The 20,356-nt window shown below is 31.6% G+C and overlaps 1 protein-coding gene across 1 annotated transcript; it reads left to right on the top strand.

Annotated features, from left to right (window-relative positions):
* Positions 1-12,007: 12,007 nt before the first annotated feature.
* On the top strand, positions 12,008-13,865 carry LOC100817340 (ervatamin-B). Its single transcript, XM_003539965.3, has 2 exons — positions 12,008-12,434; positions 12,647-13,865. Exons 1-2 carry the CDS (start codon positions 12,008-12,010, stop codon positions 13,231-13,233), a joined length of 1,014 nt encoding a protein of 337 aa, XP_003540013.1. The 3' UTR covers positions 13,234-13,865.
* The last annotated feature ends 6,491 nt before the right edge of the window (positions 13,866-20,356 follow it).

Raw genomic sequence — 20,356 nt, 5'->3', positions numbered from 1 at the left:
AACTTGTGCACGGACCCAAGTACAGTTTCACTCAGAAGTTTCCCATTTTTTTCTTTCACAAATAACAATATATATTGTTAATTCTTAAAGTCAAAAATAAGTTTTAGCTGCACATAATTTTTAAAATACTTTTTCAAATTCTTTCATTAAATAAAATTATAGATAGGTAAGTTGTTGCTTTGAAAAATGCAAGCTAAATCACTTATTTTATATTCCTTTTAGACTCATAATACAAATATTGGCTATGGTGTTCACGACTTTTCTCATTCTATTAACTTGACCTGATTCAGAAGGACTTTTGATGGGTTTCAATCTAATAAAATAGTCTGGGTGTATTTTCAGAAGGGATTCATGTTATACTTTATGTCATCCAAACCTGGTCCAATATTATATTTTTTTAAAAATTATAATTTTTAAAAAATTATGTTCTATAATAATACATGTTTTTAATTTATCTAAATAAATAATATTTTGTCTAACATATTCCTTAAGCATCCCAGCTTGCGGGACTTGAGTCTTTAGTCTTTACTAATTCCATTGATAAATACCGGGTTTTCGTAGCCAGACTTGATTCTAGCTTTATGCATTGGAGTGACTCAACTCCCTTATTTCCAAACTCAAGTTTCAAAACTCTACATGCTCCAAACTAGCTTGTTTTGTGATCCTAAGCCTATTTTAGTTTCGGTGTGACTTGTTAGACACTTCATTAGACACCATGATTCAGATTTAAGCTCGTAGATTGGATCAAGTACCATAACTTTAATAGATGAGTAGGGAGTTAAAAAAGTTACATGTGATCCTAGCTTAATTTCTTCAAATGTCTTCTCATAACTTCAATCCTTTGGCTTTGGTTTCAACTCTTTAACAGAGAGTGCACCAATCACTGGCTTTGTCATTATCAAAACAAAGTTTGAATCATCTTAATTTGATAAATCCTTTAGCTAGAGAGTTCATGGTGGCTCATGTTTACACACATAAAGTATGTAGATAACAAATGTCACATGAGAGAAGGAATGAAAAGGTACTGGTTTCATATTTATTAGGGATGCAAACATAAAAACAAGTACAAAGACCAAAATCAAAACTCAATCATTCATTTATAGGACTAAATATTTCAGCCTAAAGCTTAAATATCTTTGTCTTCTACCCTGGTGTTAGTAATAGTTTTATTCATAGGATGGGTTTACCTATGTTCTTATTTGCCACCAGATTTGGATTGGATCAACTTTTTGAACCAAACTCCACCAAATTAAAATCCAATAGCACATGGAACAAGATCAAGTCAATCTGACTTGGTGACCAAAAATATTAATATTAACACTATATGTAATTAAATACTAGAATGTAGGACTATTATTAAGGTATGATTTATAATACATACTTTGGGATAAATATAATCAACGTATATAAATATAATATCATGTTAGAAAAAATATTATGCATTAGGTCAAAAGTATTTATGATTAGTTCATGATTGATTAAACATATAATGATATTGGACTTGGTTGGGTGAACCCGAAGAATATCTTAAACTTGTCCTCAAAATACATAGGATATATCACTACTAGAAAATAGACTTTTGACATTGGTTGTTTTTTACTTTCAACATCAATTTTTAACCGGTATCGAAACTATCGACGTTAACATTATCTATGTTAATATTGGTTTTCGAAAAATGATTGTTAACATACACTACAAGACATCGATTTTTCGTCAAAACTGATGTTGTGAGGTGCAGAAAAACATCAATTTTAAAAAATGGATGTAGAAAGGGTCTTTACAACATCAGATTTTCTAAAAACTGATGTTGAATGTGCTTACAACATCGGTTTTGGTCAAAACTAATATAGAAAGTGCCCCTAAAGGATACTTTCAACATCCGTTTTACACCAACCGATGTCATTTTTTCCAAAAAAAAAATTAATATTTTGTTTGTTTTCACAATGAATCAACCAAAACCAATTTATAAAAAATATAATAATTTTAAATTAAAATATTTAAACAAATAATTAAACTTGATAAGTAGGGAGAAGAAAGATTAAGCTGACTAATTAATTCTAACTAAATTTAAAACTAAATTAAACATTTTCAAGGTAACCCCATGCCTCTCTAGTGAAAACAACAAAAGACAAGCTGCACTGAGTTCAAAAAACTATCAGCAATAAAGCTTAGAAAAAATGATATCCTCTTCATACGTGGATATCTTGCATATATAAATCAAATAGTGTATTTCATAGCTGTGAATCAAACAAGCAGTTTCCACTTAAAGGACTCAATTCCTACACATTTTCTTCTTATATATATATATATATATATATATATATATATATATAGAAAAAGCAAGTTATCTGATTGGAACCTTTTGACTTTTCTGTTTCTTCTTTGGTGGTAGTTGGAATTATATGCTGCGAAGAGGCAACAACATAAATAAAACTTATTTAGTGGTCTGAATTAAAACTTGATTCAAAATAGTATTGCTTCAAATTAAAAACTACACTATGAAGTTCTTGTCTCTAAGATACATGTGGCTTGCTAAATGTTAAACATGACAAATCAAAATTTGTTAGGGATACATGCCCATTGCTCTAGAGTAACACATTTTCCGGCTTCAAATCTTGATATATTATCCCTGTGAACTCTCACCAAACAATATCACATTAAACCTGGTTCTAAGAATGTGTCTAGCTTGTTATACATCAGAATTTTTTCCTGGCAATATTTCTAGCAAGTTGCAAGGGGCAAATTTTGTGATCGAAATTGGTAGTTTGTCAACATATGACACTTGATGACCTGAAAGGAGAATAAAATAAAATAAATTTGTTTTATTATTAGTTCTACTTTTAATAAGATATGAGAAATAAGAAATAATTAAAAATAGAAAGTTAGAAATACATATAAGACCTCAGTGAGATGGTAACAGAGATGGGAGACGAAAAAAATCAATAAAATTATTTTGAATATAATTTACGTTTTAATAATAAATTAATAATAAGATTGTTATCATGGACAAACAATTTTATTAAAGACTTAAGAAGTATTCTAACCTAATGCATTGACTCAAATTACATATATAGCAATACAAAGTTAAACACAAAGATAGGAAAATTATCTCAAGGTGGCCAAAGGGGAATTACCACAATTTGAAAGGACATACATTGCCCCATATACTATTGAAAACCGCTCTGCTATTTGAATCCCTTAGCAGCTCAAGTCCTCATGCCACTTCACTTTCCTACTCATGACAAAAGAACTAAATTTGATTGCTAGGTAGAAAACAATGAAAGTACTCATGAGTTTTCAACTTGTTTTGAATGGAAGTAAATTTAGAACAAGTAAACTTGGTAAAAGAACCTAAGACACTAATTGAGATCTGATCCTAAGATAGAAACATATAATATAACAATAGCTATATATATCAATGTTACATTTTGCTTGATGTATTTGTGCCTATAATGCGAACATAACTAATACATAAGAATAGAATATAACAATAGTTGTATAACAATATCACCTTTACAATTAATTATCTGTACAAGTCAATTTCATTTTTCATTCCCAAATTCAAGTTAAGGGGCATGGGCCTATCTCTTAATTTATGAGTTGGAAATGTCTAGCGTAAGAAGCATTTTGTTGGTATTATTTCAATTAATTTAAACGAACTGGCAAATTATTAGGAGGCAAATTCTTATTTCACAGATATATAATGAAACAAAAAATTAGACATATTTTTCAAAAGCAAAATAAACACTAGCACATTCTTGAATTCCTTCTCTTTAGTTTCTCATAAATGTATCCAGTCACACATCTTCAAAGAAGTTATGATAAAAAAATATGTCTGTTTTTAGTAGTTGGATAATAAATGCTCCTACAAAAAAAATTACTCACACCCACAAGGGATCCTGAGAACACAACAAAGATTACACCGTAGAAAAAATAATAACAAACACAAAAATTTAACGTGGTTCGACACCTCTTGTTTACGTCCACAAAACCATCACAATTATTTTCCTATCATAAAATTGATTACAAGGTTGTAACCCACCTCAAATAGTATATCACTCTACAAACTCAAGTACTACATTCAATGGTTACCAGAAATGATAATAGTCTCACACAAAGATACTTTTCTCTCAACAAAATGATTTTGTTTCACAATCTCTCTTCTCACACACTTTCTTCATGTGTATCTTCTCCACTAATTCTCTTATCTATTTATACTAAATATTGTCACCAATTATAATAAAAAAAAATACTTTTGGAAGTTGAAACAAAAATAACTTCTAATGCATCCATTCAAACAACTTCTACTCAAATGGGGTTTTCACAAGACAATGTGGGACTCAACTAGACCATGGCGTTACTGCAGTTGGTTATGGTACTCAGTATTGGATAGTGAATAATTCATGGGGCACACAATGGGGTGAAGAAGGTTACATAAGAATGCAATGAGGCACAGATGCCCAAGAAGGCCTATGTGGCATTGCCATGGATGCCTCGTACCCAACTGCTTAGAAATTAAGCCTTGTAATCATAATTTGTGTTTCAAATTCACTTTATTTTGCATTTTCATCGCTGCATGGAATATTTTTAATTTTTCGTACACTAAAATACTTCTTACATTATTACATCTACCTAGTATATGAACTTTACATTGCTTTCTCTTTTCCTTCAATTTTATCTATATTCTTTTACGTAGGAGCAGTATTTTCTGCCTATGTAGACATGTCTAGAGGGTTTGTCTAACCGATCTCAAGTAAAAAAAATGACTAAACAACATCATTTTAAATCATCGATCAATAGAATGTGGATGGTAATAAACTACATGATGTTATGTTAGTAGTAGAAAGTATTCATTGACTTTGCTTATAATTAGTATATTTTTGCCAAAAAAACTAGTGACCACTATTAATAAAGTTTTCTCTTTATATATCTGTTTTTTTTTGCTAAAATATAATTTTCGTCCTCAAAAATAAGAAAATGTTCTTGTTTAATCCTAGCATAATTTTGAGTTGTTCTTTCTTTGTCACAAATTTGAAATATATTATTTTTGGGTATGGAGTTAGACTTGGTTGATTTAAACCTATGTGTCACTCCCTCATCAGTCTCTTCATTAGCAACAAGAGTGGATGATTTATGTGAATTAAAAACTGTCATAAAATGTAGAAAAAACTGTCACAAATTTTTGAACTCCTCTTTCATAACCTTTTTCATCTTCTTCAAACTCCATTAACCACCATGGCTGTAGACAACACCTTCCTTGCCTAGCTGGTACTCAACTTCAGGTCGCTGGTGAAATTGAACACTATCCCTAAATCCCCACCACCATCCCTAACCTCACACCAGCTCCATTGCAAACAACACCCAACCTTGCCACTGCGATCAATTCAATCTGAGCAAGGACGAAGAGGAAAGATTCATCATAAAAAACTCAACCACAATTTTTGAATACAAGGAAGTTTTTCAAATTAGAGAAAAAAATGGAGAAAATGCAACGATTTGTGTGATGTCAATGCTGCTGCATTTATGGTGTGGAGGTTGTCGAATGCTGGCAGTGATGAGAAATCGAGATCAGAACTGCACAAGAAGAACCAATTGACATACGAGTGACCACATATTTTTTTATGGCTTAATTGAAGAAGGTTGTCTTAGACATGACTTTTCTATTTGTGCTTCTCTTATCAATGAATCTGGAAACAACACGGGTGCCCCATTGAATATCAGAACCTCTCAAAGCATGTACCTAGCATCCCTACAAGAAATTATTAAATCTTTAAAATAGAGTTAAATTAATGTTTCTGATGTAGCAAGAATCAATAATGAGAACTTCAAGTTTTGATAGCTTTATTTTCTTAATCTAAAAGATCTTTAATTTCATTATTTGTATTATTTCGTTTCAATACTGATTATTAAGTTTTCATATTGTTTGGGAACCATTATAAGATGGCCTCCTTCGTAGTGAAGCTGCTCCACGAGGCCACATTTATATAAATAATTCATGAAGAGGTAGGACTTAACCAATTATGCTGGCAAAAGCAAGTTGGATACCAAGACATAATCAAACCAGGCTAAGGCAGAGCACTGGTGTTAGAAGAAGTTGAACTTGTGTACGGACCCAAGTGCGGTTTCACTCAGAAATATTACATTTTTTCAAAAAATAACTATATATATGGTTAACTGTTAAAGTTAAAAGTATGTTTTAGCTGCACAAAATTTTTAAATATCCTATTTTAAATATCTTTGTCTTCTACCTAGATGTTAGTAATAGTTTTGTTCATAGGATGGGTTTACCTATATTCCTATTTGGCATCAGATTTGGATTGGATCAATTTTTTGAACCCAAACTCCACCTAATTAAAATACGATAGCACATGGAACAAGATCAAGTCAATATGACTTGGTGACAAAAAATTATTAATATTAACACTATATGTAATTAAATACTAGAATGTATGACTATTATTAAGGTATGATTTATAGTATATACTTTGGGATAAATATAATCAATGTATATAAATATAATATCATGTTAGAAAAAAATATTATTCATTAGGTCACAAGTTTGTCATTAGTTCATGATTGATTAAACATATAAGGATATCGGACTTGGTTGGGACAACCCGAAGAATAAGTTAAACTTGTCCTCAAAATACATATGATATACCGCTACTAGAAAATAGACCTTTAACATAAGTTGTGTTTTACTTTCAGCATTAGTTTTTAACCGATGTCGAAACTATCAACATTAACATTATCTATTTTAACATTGATTTTTAAAAAATCAATGTTAACATACACTACAAGAAATCGATTTTTCATAAAAACCGATGTCTTATAGCTCGGAATATACACAAAAAGCAAAAACTACAAAACCAACATCGGTTTTGACTAAAATTGATGTAGAAAGTGTCTTTACAACATCGGTTTTTTCAAAAACTGATGTTGAATGTGCCTATGACCTTGATTTAGGTCAAAACCAATGTAGAAAGTGCCTTTACAACATTAATTTTTTCAAAAACCAATGTTGAATGTGTTTACGACATCGGTTTTGGTCAAAACCAATGTAGAAAGTGCCCCTAAAGGATACTTTCAACATCATTACTTTTAGACCAACCGATGTCATTTTTTCTAATTTTTTTAAAATATTTTGTTTGTTCTCACAATGAATCAACCAAAACCAATTTATAAAAAAATATATTAATTTTACATTAAAATATTTAAACAAACAATAAGTTTTAAAATATTTTGTTTGTTTTCACAACGAATCATTTTGAATATAATTTACGTTTTAACAATAAATTGATAATAAGTTTGTTAGCATGGACAAACAATTTTATTAAAGACTTAAGAAGTATTCTAACCTAATGCATTGACTCAAATTACATATATAGCATATACAAAGTTAAACACAAAGTTAAGAAAATTATCTCAAGCTGGCCAAAAAGGGGAATTACCACAATTTGAAAGGAGATACATTACCCCATATACTATTGAAAATTGCTTTGCTATTTGAATCCTTTGACAGCTAAAGTCCTCATGCCACTTGACTTTCCTACTCATGACAAAAGAACTAATTAAATTTGATTGCTACGTAGAAAACAATAAAAGTACTCATGAGTTTTCAACTTGTTTTAAATGGAAGTAAATTAAGAACAAGTGAACTTGGTAAAGGAACCTAAGACACAAATTGAGATCTGATCCTAAGATAGAAACACATAATATAACAATAGCTATATATATCAATGTGACATTTTGCTTGATGTATTTGTGCATATAATGCGAACATAACTAATACATAAGAATAAAATATAACCCACCCCAAATAGTATATCACTTTACAAACTCAAGTACTCCTTTCAATGGTTACCATAAATGATAATAGTCTCACACAAAGTGTATTTTGAGAAGGGATTCATGTTATACTTTATGCCATCCAAACCTAGTCCAATATTATATTTTTAAGAAATTATAATTTTTAAACAATTATGTTCTAAAATAATACATGTTTTAATTTATCTTAATAAATAATATTTTGTCTAACATGTGACTTAAGCATCCCAACTTGTGGGACTTGAGTCTTTACTAATTCCATTCATGCAACCCGGTTTTTCACAGCCAGACTTGAGTCTGACGTCATGCATTGGACTCGAGTTATTTCCAAACTGAAGTCTCAAAACACTTCATCCCTTAAATGACTTGTTGTGATCCTAAGCCTATTTTAGTTTCGGTGTGGTTTGTTAGATACTTCATTAGACACCTTGATTCAGATTTAAGGTCGTAGATTGGATCAGATAGCATAACTTTAATAGATGAGTAGGGAGTTTAAAAAATTACCAGTGATCTTAGACTAATTTCTTCAAATGTATTCTCATAACTTCGATCCTTTGGCTTTGGTTTCGATTTTGTAATAGAGAGTGCACCAATAATTGGCTTTGTCATTGTCAAAACGAACTTTGAAACATCTTAATTTGCTAAATCCTTTAGCTAGAGAGTTCATAGTTGCTCCTGTTTAATTACACACATAAAGTATGAAGTTGGCAAATGTCACATGAGAGAAGGAAAAAAAGGCACTCATTTCATATTTATTAGGGATGAAAACATAAAAACAAGTGCAAAGACCAAAATCAAAACTCGATCGTTCATTTATAGGACTAAATATTTCAGCCTAAAGTATAAATATACTATTTTAAATATCTTTGTCTTCTCCCCAGGTGTTAGTGATAGTTTTGTTCATAGGATGGGTTTTCCTGTTACTATTTGCCACCAGATTTGGATTGGATCAATTTTTTGAACCCAACCTCTACCAAATTAAAATCCGATAGCACATGGAACAAAATCAAGTCAATCTGACTTGGTGGCCAAAAATATTAATTTTAACATTATATATAATTAAATACTGGAATGTAGGACTATTATTAAGGTATATTTTATAATATATATTTTGGTATAAATAGAATAATCAACATATATAAATATAATATCATGTTAGAAAAACTATTAGTCATTTAGTCAATTTTTTTTTTATCTTTATTTCATGATTGATTAAAAAGATAACAATATTGGACTTGATTGGGACAACCCGAAGAATAACTTAAACTTGTCCTCAACATACATCGGCTATATATTCTTACAGTTAAACTCATCAAAAGTCCCATCAATTTGGATGGAGTCAGTAGAATGAGAAGAGGCACGAACACCTTATTTGATGTGTTGACATTTTAGAATGCTTGCAAACGAGATATAAAAAAGTGACTTAGCTTGAATTTTTCAATCATGTCTTTTCTTTATTAGTTTTTCAAACATGTCTGAAGAAGCAACAACTTTCCCATTGATAATTAAGTTAATAAGATACTCTTTAGTGTATTTTTAAGGGTAAACTATTTTAATTTTTTTAGTTTCTAAATTTTTTTAATTTATTTTTTTAGTTGTAAACTTTTTATTTGTATTTTTAGTCCCTTAACCTTTCCCATTCTTAGTTTTAGTTATTTAACTTTTTTTAGTCCTTGCTTTTAATCTTTTAGGGACTAAATGTCAGACAAAAAAATTCAAAGACTAAAAATGGATGAAAAAGATAGTAAATTTTATTTTTATTTAGGATTAATATCAAATAAATTCTATTAAATAGGGAATGAGATCTGTACAAACTTAATAAAAAATTTTAGGAAAAAGTATTTTAAGATTTAAATTTTGTAGATAGAAGACAGACATTCTTGGAAGGCAATCGAGACCCCAATAACATAAGAATAGGGAAGCTAATCATATATATATATATATATATATATATATATATATATATATATATATATATATATATATATTTTAAAGATACATGTTAATATGTCTTTTCAAGATCCTCATTCTTTACATAATAAATTAAAAATGTTTGAAATTTACAAGTGCAGTGATAGAATAACATTAACAATCTATATAGGATGATAATCAAATAATTCTTATGGGAATCAGATATTCTAACATATATTTGGAAGCTTTAAATACACATACACAGACACATATATCAATCAACCAGACAGTTGGTGTTACTGTTGCAAACCAACCAGTGTCGATTACCATTGATGCCGGCGGATCTTCTTTCCAATTCTTCTCAAGTGGGGTTTTTGCACTGGACAATGTGGGAGTCAACTAGACCATGGTGTTACTGTTATTGGTCATGGTAGCACTGATGATGGTACTCCTTGATTGAAGTAACATCACCTTTCTGCCTCCAATCCACTGCCCAAGGAATATCAGTAACGTTTTCATACTTGAATGGTGTTTGTGTTGTTATTCTCAACCCTTGCCAATGTGAACCTTTGTATTCCTCATTAGTTTGGTCAGCTAGGTGATTGATGCTAAGCTTGTAAGGTTTGTTGCCTGCAGCATTGAAGGATTCAATGAATTCAACATTGTTTTCGAATATCAGGAAACGTTTTTGCATATTTTTCCATCCACTGCTCATGTCTTTCGTACATGGATGCATCATGGAGTTTGCGGGACTTTACTTGGGAAGTGCAAATTGAGAGAAGGAGAAGTAGAGCTAAAACTTTCAGGTTTTTGCCAATGGAAATCATCTCTTTGTTAGCAATTGATGACACTACGTACTGATTAATTGTTGCTAGAGAAACTCTATTGAGTTTAGTGTTTGGAGCTAGATGTGTAAATTGGTATGCTCCTAAGGCAATGTTTCGATTAGTATATATAGGATTATTGTCCCTTTAAGGGGAATTATTTTAATCTTAGTCAGAATGAAACTGTATTCTGACGGATGTCCCCTGTTATGGTAAATTGCTTTGTTATATAAGTTGGATCTCTTAAAAGTCAAAAGACGGGCAAGGTAAAGTTCCAAAATCCAATTAGTCGAATAAGCCTAAATAACAAAAAGGAAATATATATAAAACTACAAAAGAATCTCCGCAATAATCTAATAAGCCTTATGTATAATTAAAATAAAAAGAAAAGAAAAAAAAAAAGACTGGCTACGGTTTTGTGTTGAACAATGGATTAACTTCTTATTCCGATGCCACAAATTGTATTATTCTGAGGGCGAATTTTACAAGGAACTTGATATGACCTGAGGCCTGAGCCACCATGGTTCCGCTAAATAGCTGCTGTTCACATAAATAAGTTACTTTTTAAATATTATTTTATAGTCCTTAACATATATTAATAATTACTTGGATCGGATTATCACGTTTTTAATCACAAAGTTTTAGAATTACTGTTTTTAGTCTCAGTTTTTTTTTTACTTGCTAATCTTTCTTAATGAGATATTGTCAAATTTTTCTTATTTGAGAATGAGATATTCTAACATTTCCCTCGCGCATATAATCGAAACATGAGACTCTCTAATGAACGACAATATGTAGCCTCAAAATACAGCACATTAATAATAGTTTAATGATACAATATGTTGCATCTAATTAAAAATGAAAGAGTTAAAAAAATTTGTTTGCAAGATTGCTCAAATGCAACACATTACTAATAGAATAATAGAAGACAGCTTTGACGGGTAGTATAATAGTACAGCATGAGGCATCAACGCAGAGACGCAGAGGCAGGGACAGCTCTCTCTCTCTCTCTGAAAAGTACTTCTTAAATTAATTGCCAAATTTTGTAACGTCTGCTATATATTCCTTTTCTTATTCTCTGGTTTTATTTCACTCATCTTACTAATAGTTAATTTTTCTAAATAGATGGTCAATCGTCAATATTTGACCATTAAATATCTAATATTTGGGAACAAAATCCCAATTACCCTTGGTTAGTCCCTATTTTGTTTTCTAGCAGAGTAGAGATCTAAATTCTACAAAGCAACTTATATACATAACAAGTAATTAACAAGGGCCATGCATTAGAAAACAACTTCATTCTGATTCTGGTTAAAAAATTGCTCACTCCTATAAATACCATTCGAAACATTGCATTCAGAGCATACATATTACCACATTAATTCCAAACACAAAACTCAATATACAAAAAATTAATAAAGAGTTACACATTGTGAAGAAAAGACATGGCTTCCATTGGCAAAAAGCAGCACATTTTAGCTCTTGTGCTCCTTCTCTCAATCTGCACTTCCCAAGTAATGTCCCGCAACCTCCATGAGGCATCCATGTCCGAAAGACATGAGCAGTGGATGAAAAAATATGGAAAAGTATATAAGGATGCTGCTGAGAAGCAAAAACGTTTACTGATATTCAAGGACAATGTTGAATTCATTGAATCCTTCAATGCTGCCGGGAACAGACCTTACAAGCTTAGCATCAATCACCTTGCTGACCAAACAAATGAGGAATTTGTGGCTTCCCATAATGGATACAAACACAAGGGATCACATTCACAAACACCATTCAAGTATGAAAACGTCACTGGTGTTCCGAATGCAGTGGATTGGAGGGAAAATGGAGCTGTCACAGCAGTCAAGGACCAAGGCCAATGTGGTAATTAAGTAACAGAATTTCTTTTATCAGTAAGAATCGAAGGCAGATAACAGGGAGTTTACAACAACTCAGGTGTCCTGCTCAACCAACTGAGCTAGACTCCCTCGGTTAATACAGAAAATCAACCATAAATGAAAGTGATACTATTTTCTTTTCTATATATCACTGTTATGATGGCATTAATTAATATTGGTTAATTTGTAAATTAACAGGTAGCTGCTGGGCATTTTCAACGGTTGCGGCAACAGAAGGTATCTACCAAATAACTACAAGTATGTTAATGTCCCTTTCGGAGCAAGAGTTAGTGGATTGCGACAGCGTGGATCATGGTTGTGATGGAGGTTACATGGAAGGTGGGTTTGAGTTCATTATAAAAAACGGTGGAATCAGCAGTGAGGCAAACTACCCCTACACAGCAGTTGACGGAACTTGTGACGCAAACAAAGAGGCTTCTCCTGCAGCTCAAATAAAGGGATATGAAACAGTACCTGCTAACAGTGAGGATGCACTGCAGAAAGCTGTTGCAAACCAACCCGTGTCAGTTACCATTGATGCCGGAGGATCCGCTTTCCAGTTCTACTCAAGTGGGGTTTTCACAGGACAATGTGGGACTCAACTAGACCATGGCGTTACTGCAGTTGGTTATGGTAGCACTGATGATGGCACTCAATATTGGATTGTGAAGAATTCATGGGGCACACAATGGGGTGAAGAAGGTTACATAAGAATGCAACGAGGCACAGATGCCCAAGAAGGCCTATGTGGGATTGCCATGGATGCCTCGTACCCAACTGCTTAGAATTTAAGCCTTGTAATCATAATTTGTGTTTCAAGTTTACTTTCTTTTGCATTGTCATCGCTGCTTGTAATATTTTTAATTTTTTATACACTAAATTACTTCATACATTATTACATCTACCTAGTATAAATGAGTTGTTCTTTCTTTTCTTTTTTAATCCTTGCATAATTTTGAGTTGTTCTTTCTTTTTCGCAAAGTTGAAATATATTACTTTATATATGGTCTGGAGTTAGACTTGGTTGATTTAAACCTATGTGTCAATGCTGCTGCATTTACGGTGTGGAGGTTGTTGAATGCTGGTGGTGACTGCACAAGAAGAACCAATTGACATACAAGTGACCACAGATATTTTTTTATGGCTTAATTGAAGAAGGTTGTCTTAGACATGGTTTTTCTATGTGTGCTTCTCTTATCAATGAATCTGGAAACAACACGGGTGTCCCTTTGGATATCAGTACCTCTCAAAGCATGTACCTAGCATCCATACAAGAAATTATTAAATCTTTGAAATAGAGTAAAATTAATGTTTCTGATTTAGCAGGAATCAATAATGAGTGCTTCAAGTTTTGATAGCTTTTTTTTTTTTGTTAATCTACAAATGTTTAATTTCATTATTTGTATTATTTCGTTTCAATATTTTATGTGGGTTACTGATTATTGAGTTTTCATATTGTCTGGGAGCCATTATAAGATGGACGCCTCCTTCTTAGTCAAGCTGCTCCACGAGGCCACAATTATGTAAATAATCCTCGAAGAGGGAAGACCTGACCAATTATGCTGGCAAAAGCAAGTTGGATACCAAGACATGATGAAACCAGACTAAGGCAGAGCACTTGTGTTAGAAGAAGCTGAAGAATTAGGGAAGATGGATTTATAAATTTGTGACAGTTTCTTTTAATTTTGTGCGGACTTTTCATCTTTGGAAATTATTTTCTGAAATTTAAATTAAAAATCGTCGGTTTGGATATATGTGAACTTAGGACTGAGCAAACTGAGCAAACAAGTAATAGATTTTAATTTTGTGAAAATAAAAATACTATTAAAAATTTTATAGGAACAGATTTTGAATATTTTCATTTTTATGAAAATGAAAAATATATTTTAACTTTTTTTTTTCCAATGACACTCAAAACCATGAACTTGTGTATGGACCCAAGTACAGTTTCACTAAAAAATATTGCATTTTTTTCAGAAATAACAATATATATGGTTAATTCTTAAAGTTAAAAATAAGTTTTAGCTGCACAGAATTTTTAAGATACTTTTTCAAATTCTTTCATCAAATAAAATTACAGATAGGTAAGTTGTTGCTTTGAAAAATGCAAGCTATGTCCCTTATTTTTATATCCCTTTTATACTCGTAATAAAAATCTTAGCTAAGGTGTTTACCATTTTTCTCATTCTACTGACTCGACCTGATTCAAAAGGACTTTTGATGGGTTTCAATGTAATAAAATAGGTCGAGTGTATTTTCAGAAGGGATTCATGTTATACTTTATGCCATCCAAACCTGGTCCGATATTATATTTTTTAAAAATTATAAGTTTTAAACAATTATGTTATATAATAATACATGTTTTAATTTATCTTAATAAATAATATTTTGTCTAACATGTGCCTTTAAGCATCCCAGCTTGTGGGACTTGAGTCTACTAATTCCATTCATTAATACCGGGTTTTCACAGCCAGACTTGATTTTGGCTTCATGCATTGGACTCAAGTCCCTTATTTGCAGACTCAAGTCTCAAAACTCTTCATGCTCCAACTGGCTTGTTTTGTGATCCTAAGCCTATTTTAGTTTTGGTGTGGTTTTTTAAACACTTCATTAGACACCTTGATTCAAATTTAAGGTCGTAGATATTGGATCAAGTACTATAATAGATGAGTAGGGAGTTTAAAAAGTTACCTGCGATCCTAGACTAATTTCTTCAAATGTCTTCTAATAACTTCAATCCTTTGGCTTTGGTTTCGACTCTGTAACAGAGAGTGCACCAGTCACCGGCTTTGTCATTATCAAAACGAACTTTGAATCATCTTAATTTGGTAAATCCTTTAGCTAGAGAGTTCATGGTTGCTCATGTTTACACACATAAAGTATTATGTAGTTAACAAATGTCACATGAGAGAAGGAATAAAAAGGTACTGGTTTCATATTTATTAGGGATGGATGCCTCGTACCCAACTGCTTAGAAATTAAGCCTTGTAATCATAATTTGTGTTTCAAATTTACTTTCTTTTGCATTGTCATCGCTGCATGTAATCTTTTTCATTTTTCATACACTAAATTACTTCATACATTATTACATCTACCTAGTATATGAGCTTTACATTGCTTTCTCTTTTCCTTCAATTTTATCTTTATTCTTTTACGTACGAGCAGTATTTGCTGCCATGGATGCCCAAGAAGGACTATGCGGCATTGCCCTGGATTCCTCATACCCAACTGCTTGATTGATTAAAATACTCTGCTATGTCATACTCTTTAACATTTTCTTTATTTTTCACTTGTTAATGCATGTAAATTTTCTGTGTTAAATTAAAAATATTTCACTTGTTAATACACTTACACTGCTATGTGGACAGTCAAAATAATTAGTTTTATCATGCACATAGTCCTACATTGCTTTCCCTGCTATGTGCATAGTCCTACATAGCGCATTGCTTCCTCATACCTTAGAAGTGTAAGTGTACTTCCATCCTTGTAAAAGTTCTACATGATTTATGTTTTTCCAAGTGAAATTTAATTATATTTGTAAAATTTGTTCTAACTCCCTTGTACCCTGACTATTTTGAAAACTAACGTGTCCAAACTCGAACAAAACCCAAAATCACTAAAAATTAGAAAGAAAAGCACGTCAAAAAAACTATAGCTTGCAGAAAAATCTGAGCGATCGAATTTCATGCACATCACAATAATTAAAAACAGGGGAAATGATCCATATATCATGGGTTGTGGGAGCAATTCCATTCTCTGCTGTGGATATTTTTTGTCGATGTAATCACTGCCCCTATGATTAACAGTGTCAAATGTTTCTGCCATAGTCATGCAAAACCTTATTAGTAACAACACACAATTGTATAGGTTTTGACATGCACAATCCTTATAACATTGGATAAATCATACAATAAATGATCTCATATCGGAAAACACTTTTAGGTTTTAACCGGTGGAAATGATTTTTTTTTTTTATCTGGTAAATATCACATGGATTGTCCATGATAGGCAATCTTTAGGACCATTAGGCACGACAAATCTCTCCCTTTGAGTATCTAAGGGTGCAACTACATAGCTAAAGCTGGAACTGGAGGCAACTAGTTAAGTTGGAAAGAAGGTATTCAAACTTGAGAATTTATGTAAGTTCGGTAAGACTTGTAAATTTGTATGAGTTTAGTTCATATAAAATAATAATAATAATAATAATAATAATAAAATACCTATAAATTATATGCCAATTCCAATTCAACATCTGGGGACCTTAATCAAATCCAACCAAACAAAAGAATGCCGAAATTAGTAAAAAACAGAATGCTAAATTGCTGTTAAAATGGCATTTGAGGAGAGACAACACATAACAACCATCAGCAGGTACAAGCAAGACAACAAGAAGGAGAATGAATGGAACGAACTCATGAAGCTTACCTTCAACATCGAAAGGTTTGAAACTTGCAATGGTTTCTAATTTATGTGACCCAAAGGTAACCCACCCAGGTGCCGTTTGTTTAAAAAAATTTGGGTAAATTTGTGGAAGTATTGTGGCAGAAAATTATAATAAACAAAGGGAAGAAGAGAGACAATACGTATGTGAAAAAAATAAAATGATTTTATTCTAAATCAAATTGTTCTCAGCAGCAATACAATAATAACAAAAGATAGACAAATCAGATAACAAGATTTCATCAAAACAAAATATTAAAACTAACTTGCTCCTTAGAGATAGAAACCACCTATTGACTAGACTAATCCATTAAAATTGACTTGCTCCTAAAATATAGGAAACCAACTTATTTACTAAATCCTATTTTATAAACTGAAAAATAAAATATTATGCAGTTACAAAAGTATAACTTTAACACTCCTCTTTACTTCTAGAACTGTAAACTCCAATTCTTTGCCGTAAAAGTTCAAATTTGTTGATAGACAGTGACTTTGTAAACATGTTAGCCAGTTGATCTTTAAACTTGCAGTAAATTAAGTTCACTTCTCCACTTAGCTGCATCTCTCTCAAAAAATAGAGCTTCATGTTGAAATTTTTAGTCTTCCCATGACACACTGGATTGTTTGCAATAGCAATGGCGGCTTAGTTGTCAACAAAAATTCTAGGTTTGTTCTTCTGAGCAAATGGAATGTATGGCCTTGTTGTAGTGAGATACATTAGACATCCAATCAAGCTCCTATAATATCATTCATCAATTTTATCAGCATCATCTTCCTGGTTGAACTTCTCCTTTTGATTCATTGGTATGCTAGCAGGTTTGCATTCCTCCATTTGAAACTTCTTCAAAATTTCTTTTGCATATTTCCTTTGACAGATTAACACTTTAAGAAAATTTGATGAAGGCTTATAGCCATACCAGGCCTCAAATGGAGTTTTATACTTCAAGACTTTGGTTGGAAGATGATTTTGCAGAAAACTGTTGTGTTTGCTGGCTCCACCCAAAATGTTTTAGACAACTTCTTCTCATGCAACATGCATCTAGCCATCTCCATCATCGATCCGTTTCTTCTTTCACTAACCCTATTTTGCTCTAGAGTGTAGGGGGCTGTGAGTTGATGTTCAATTCCAGCTTCTTCACAAAATTGATTAAATTTTGCTGATGTTTACTCTTTCCCATTATCATATCTTAGACATTGAATCTTGTAGCCACTTTGAGTTTCCATCATTTTCTTGAATTTCACAAATACTTGTAGTAATGGTGTTCTTTGAGGTCCTTTTGACATGTCCCTTTTTTTCATGTTTAACATTCTTTCAAGATGGCAATGACCAAGTCTCTTGTGTCAGAGTTTCGTGGGTGTGACTTGAGTGAAATAGGTTGTATGCTCCTCCTCTGTTGGATCAAATGATAAGCTTTTACCTCTCATTTTAACCCTTAGAACTTCCCGGCTAGCAATGTCATAGATAAGGCAGTGTTGATGTTCAAAGGACACTTTAAATCCCTTTTTAATCAACTGACTTACACTTAGCAAGCTTTGGTCAATATCAGGTACATAAATAACATCTGATATTAATTTGGTACTTGAACACGTTGAAATTGCAACGGTTCCTTTTCCTTTTGTAGAAATATAGCCACCATTCCCAATTCTGACCTTTGAAACATTAGTTGGCTTCAAATCCTTGAATAAAGTCTTATCATATGTCATGTGGTTCGTACAACCACTATCAATCAACCAACATTCAGAACTACTCCTCCTCGAATAACATGTTGCAGTAAAAATATAATCTTCTTCCTCCTGCTCAACAACTTGGGCATCGGCTTCTTACTGTTGAAATTTACTTTTTACAAATTATAGCTTCGTGTCCAAGCTGATTGCACTTGCTGCACTTTGTGCCTGGTCGTCTCCAACATTTGTATGGTGGGTGACCCAATTTTCTGCAATGCTGACAAGGTGGATAATTTTTCTTTTTACCCTTACCTTTGTTTTGGTTGTTTGCACTATTTTCACTGCTTGTTGGCTGGTTCTTCTTGACATATTTCTTTCTACTGGATTAAGCATGATGGTGCTTGGCTGGTAAAGCAAATGTTAACCTAGAGAAGCTTTTACAAATAATTAGATCATAAATTTCCACTATATAAACCAAATGTTAACCTAGAGAAGCTTTTACAAAACACTTATGTTCCTTTTTCTTCTTCTGACACACAAGAACCTTAACAGAGTAATCGGAGGACGAGGTCTAGAGAGCACCAGAGACGTCACAATTGGTAACGGAGAACGTTTGAGCGACTACGTCGAGGTAAGGGATGGGTTATTCACACATGAGGATTAGAATGAATATGTATAGGGATCCCTAGAGGATCAATTTTTGGGTATTTTGGGTTGTTTCTTAGCTGTTTTCCCCAAATTTATGCTTGTCACTGTGATTGAATTTCACTTTTTACAAATTTGATTTATTTACATATATTGAAAGTTTTGATTTCATGTGAATTATTTTCTTGTTTCAATGTTTTGATTTCAATTCAAATTACATAATAGTGATCATATATGTAGGCACATTATATGAATTGCTTATCCACGTTTGCCCGGATGCGTATATGACTGATTTTGAATTATATCTAATCACCTAATGAAATCAGACTTTTTTTAGTAGATACATATATTACTAAATATTAACGTGTATAGTTACTATTATTATTAGTTATTATTATTATATCACCAAGGATGGATAAAACACTGGTGTGTTTTGTTTCTTTTTATTTAATTTTAATTTTAGTTATTTGATTATTGTAAGGTAATATTTTGAGTTGCACACAAAATTTTATTGTAAGAATTGAAGCTTGATCATTTTTTTTGGTGAGGGAATGGGGTTAAGCAATTCCTCTGTTGTGGTTTGATTTTAATTTTTTTTTTTTTGAAAAGAAAAAAAAAATGAGAAGATTGACGCCCACCTTAATTGAGATGTTTTTTTTTTAAATAAAAGCTTTTGAATGTACTAATTAATGGATTTAATTGATTTCATTTTGTTGGTACCTAATAAAGTGGGCATTAATTTTATATAACAGATTTTATAACCACGTCTTTTGCTTTTATTTTGGAAACGGCAGGTACAAATTCTTTTCTTTTTAGTTACGTGATTCAAATATTTGTTTAGCAAATACAATTAATAATAAAGCAAGTTTTTTGCATAAACTGATATGTTTAATATTATAAATTAAATATTGTTGTTAAACTGTTGGTTATTGCTTTTCAAAAATAAATTAAATAGTGTTGTGAAATTATCAGTTTATTTCTTTTCAGTTATATATGTTATATCTGTATAATAATAAATTAAATATTGTTGTAAAATTATTGCTTAATAATATTTTTTTTTATTTTGTTGAATTAATATATTTGAGCATTAAGAAACATTTGGAAGCATAAAAAAATGGTTTGGTACTCTATTTATTTTTGTCTTAGAGTATTCCAAGT

The sequence above is a fragment of the Glycine max genome, chromosome 12, assembly GCF_000004515.6.
Source record: "Glycine max cultivar Williams 82 chromosome 12, Glycine_max_v4.0, whole genome shotgun sequence".
Taxonomy (NCBI): Eukaryota; Viridiplantae; Streptophyta; class Magnoliopsida; order Fabales; family Fabaceae; genus Glycine; species Glycine max.
This window is presented reverse-complemented; position numbering and strand designations above follow the sequence as displayed.

What these genes read in the sequence shown, in the direction of transcription:
- LOC100817340 (XM_003539965.3), top strand. Translation starts at nt 12,008, where the DNA reads ATGGCTTCCATTGGCAAAAAGCAGCACATTTTAGCTCTTGTGCTCCTT. An exon ending in CAAGGACCAAGGCCAATGTG is followed by an intron (nt 12,435 to 12,646) that starts GTAATTAAGTAA and finishes GTAAATTAACAG; the next exon opens with GTAGCTGCTGGGCATTTTCA.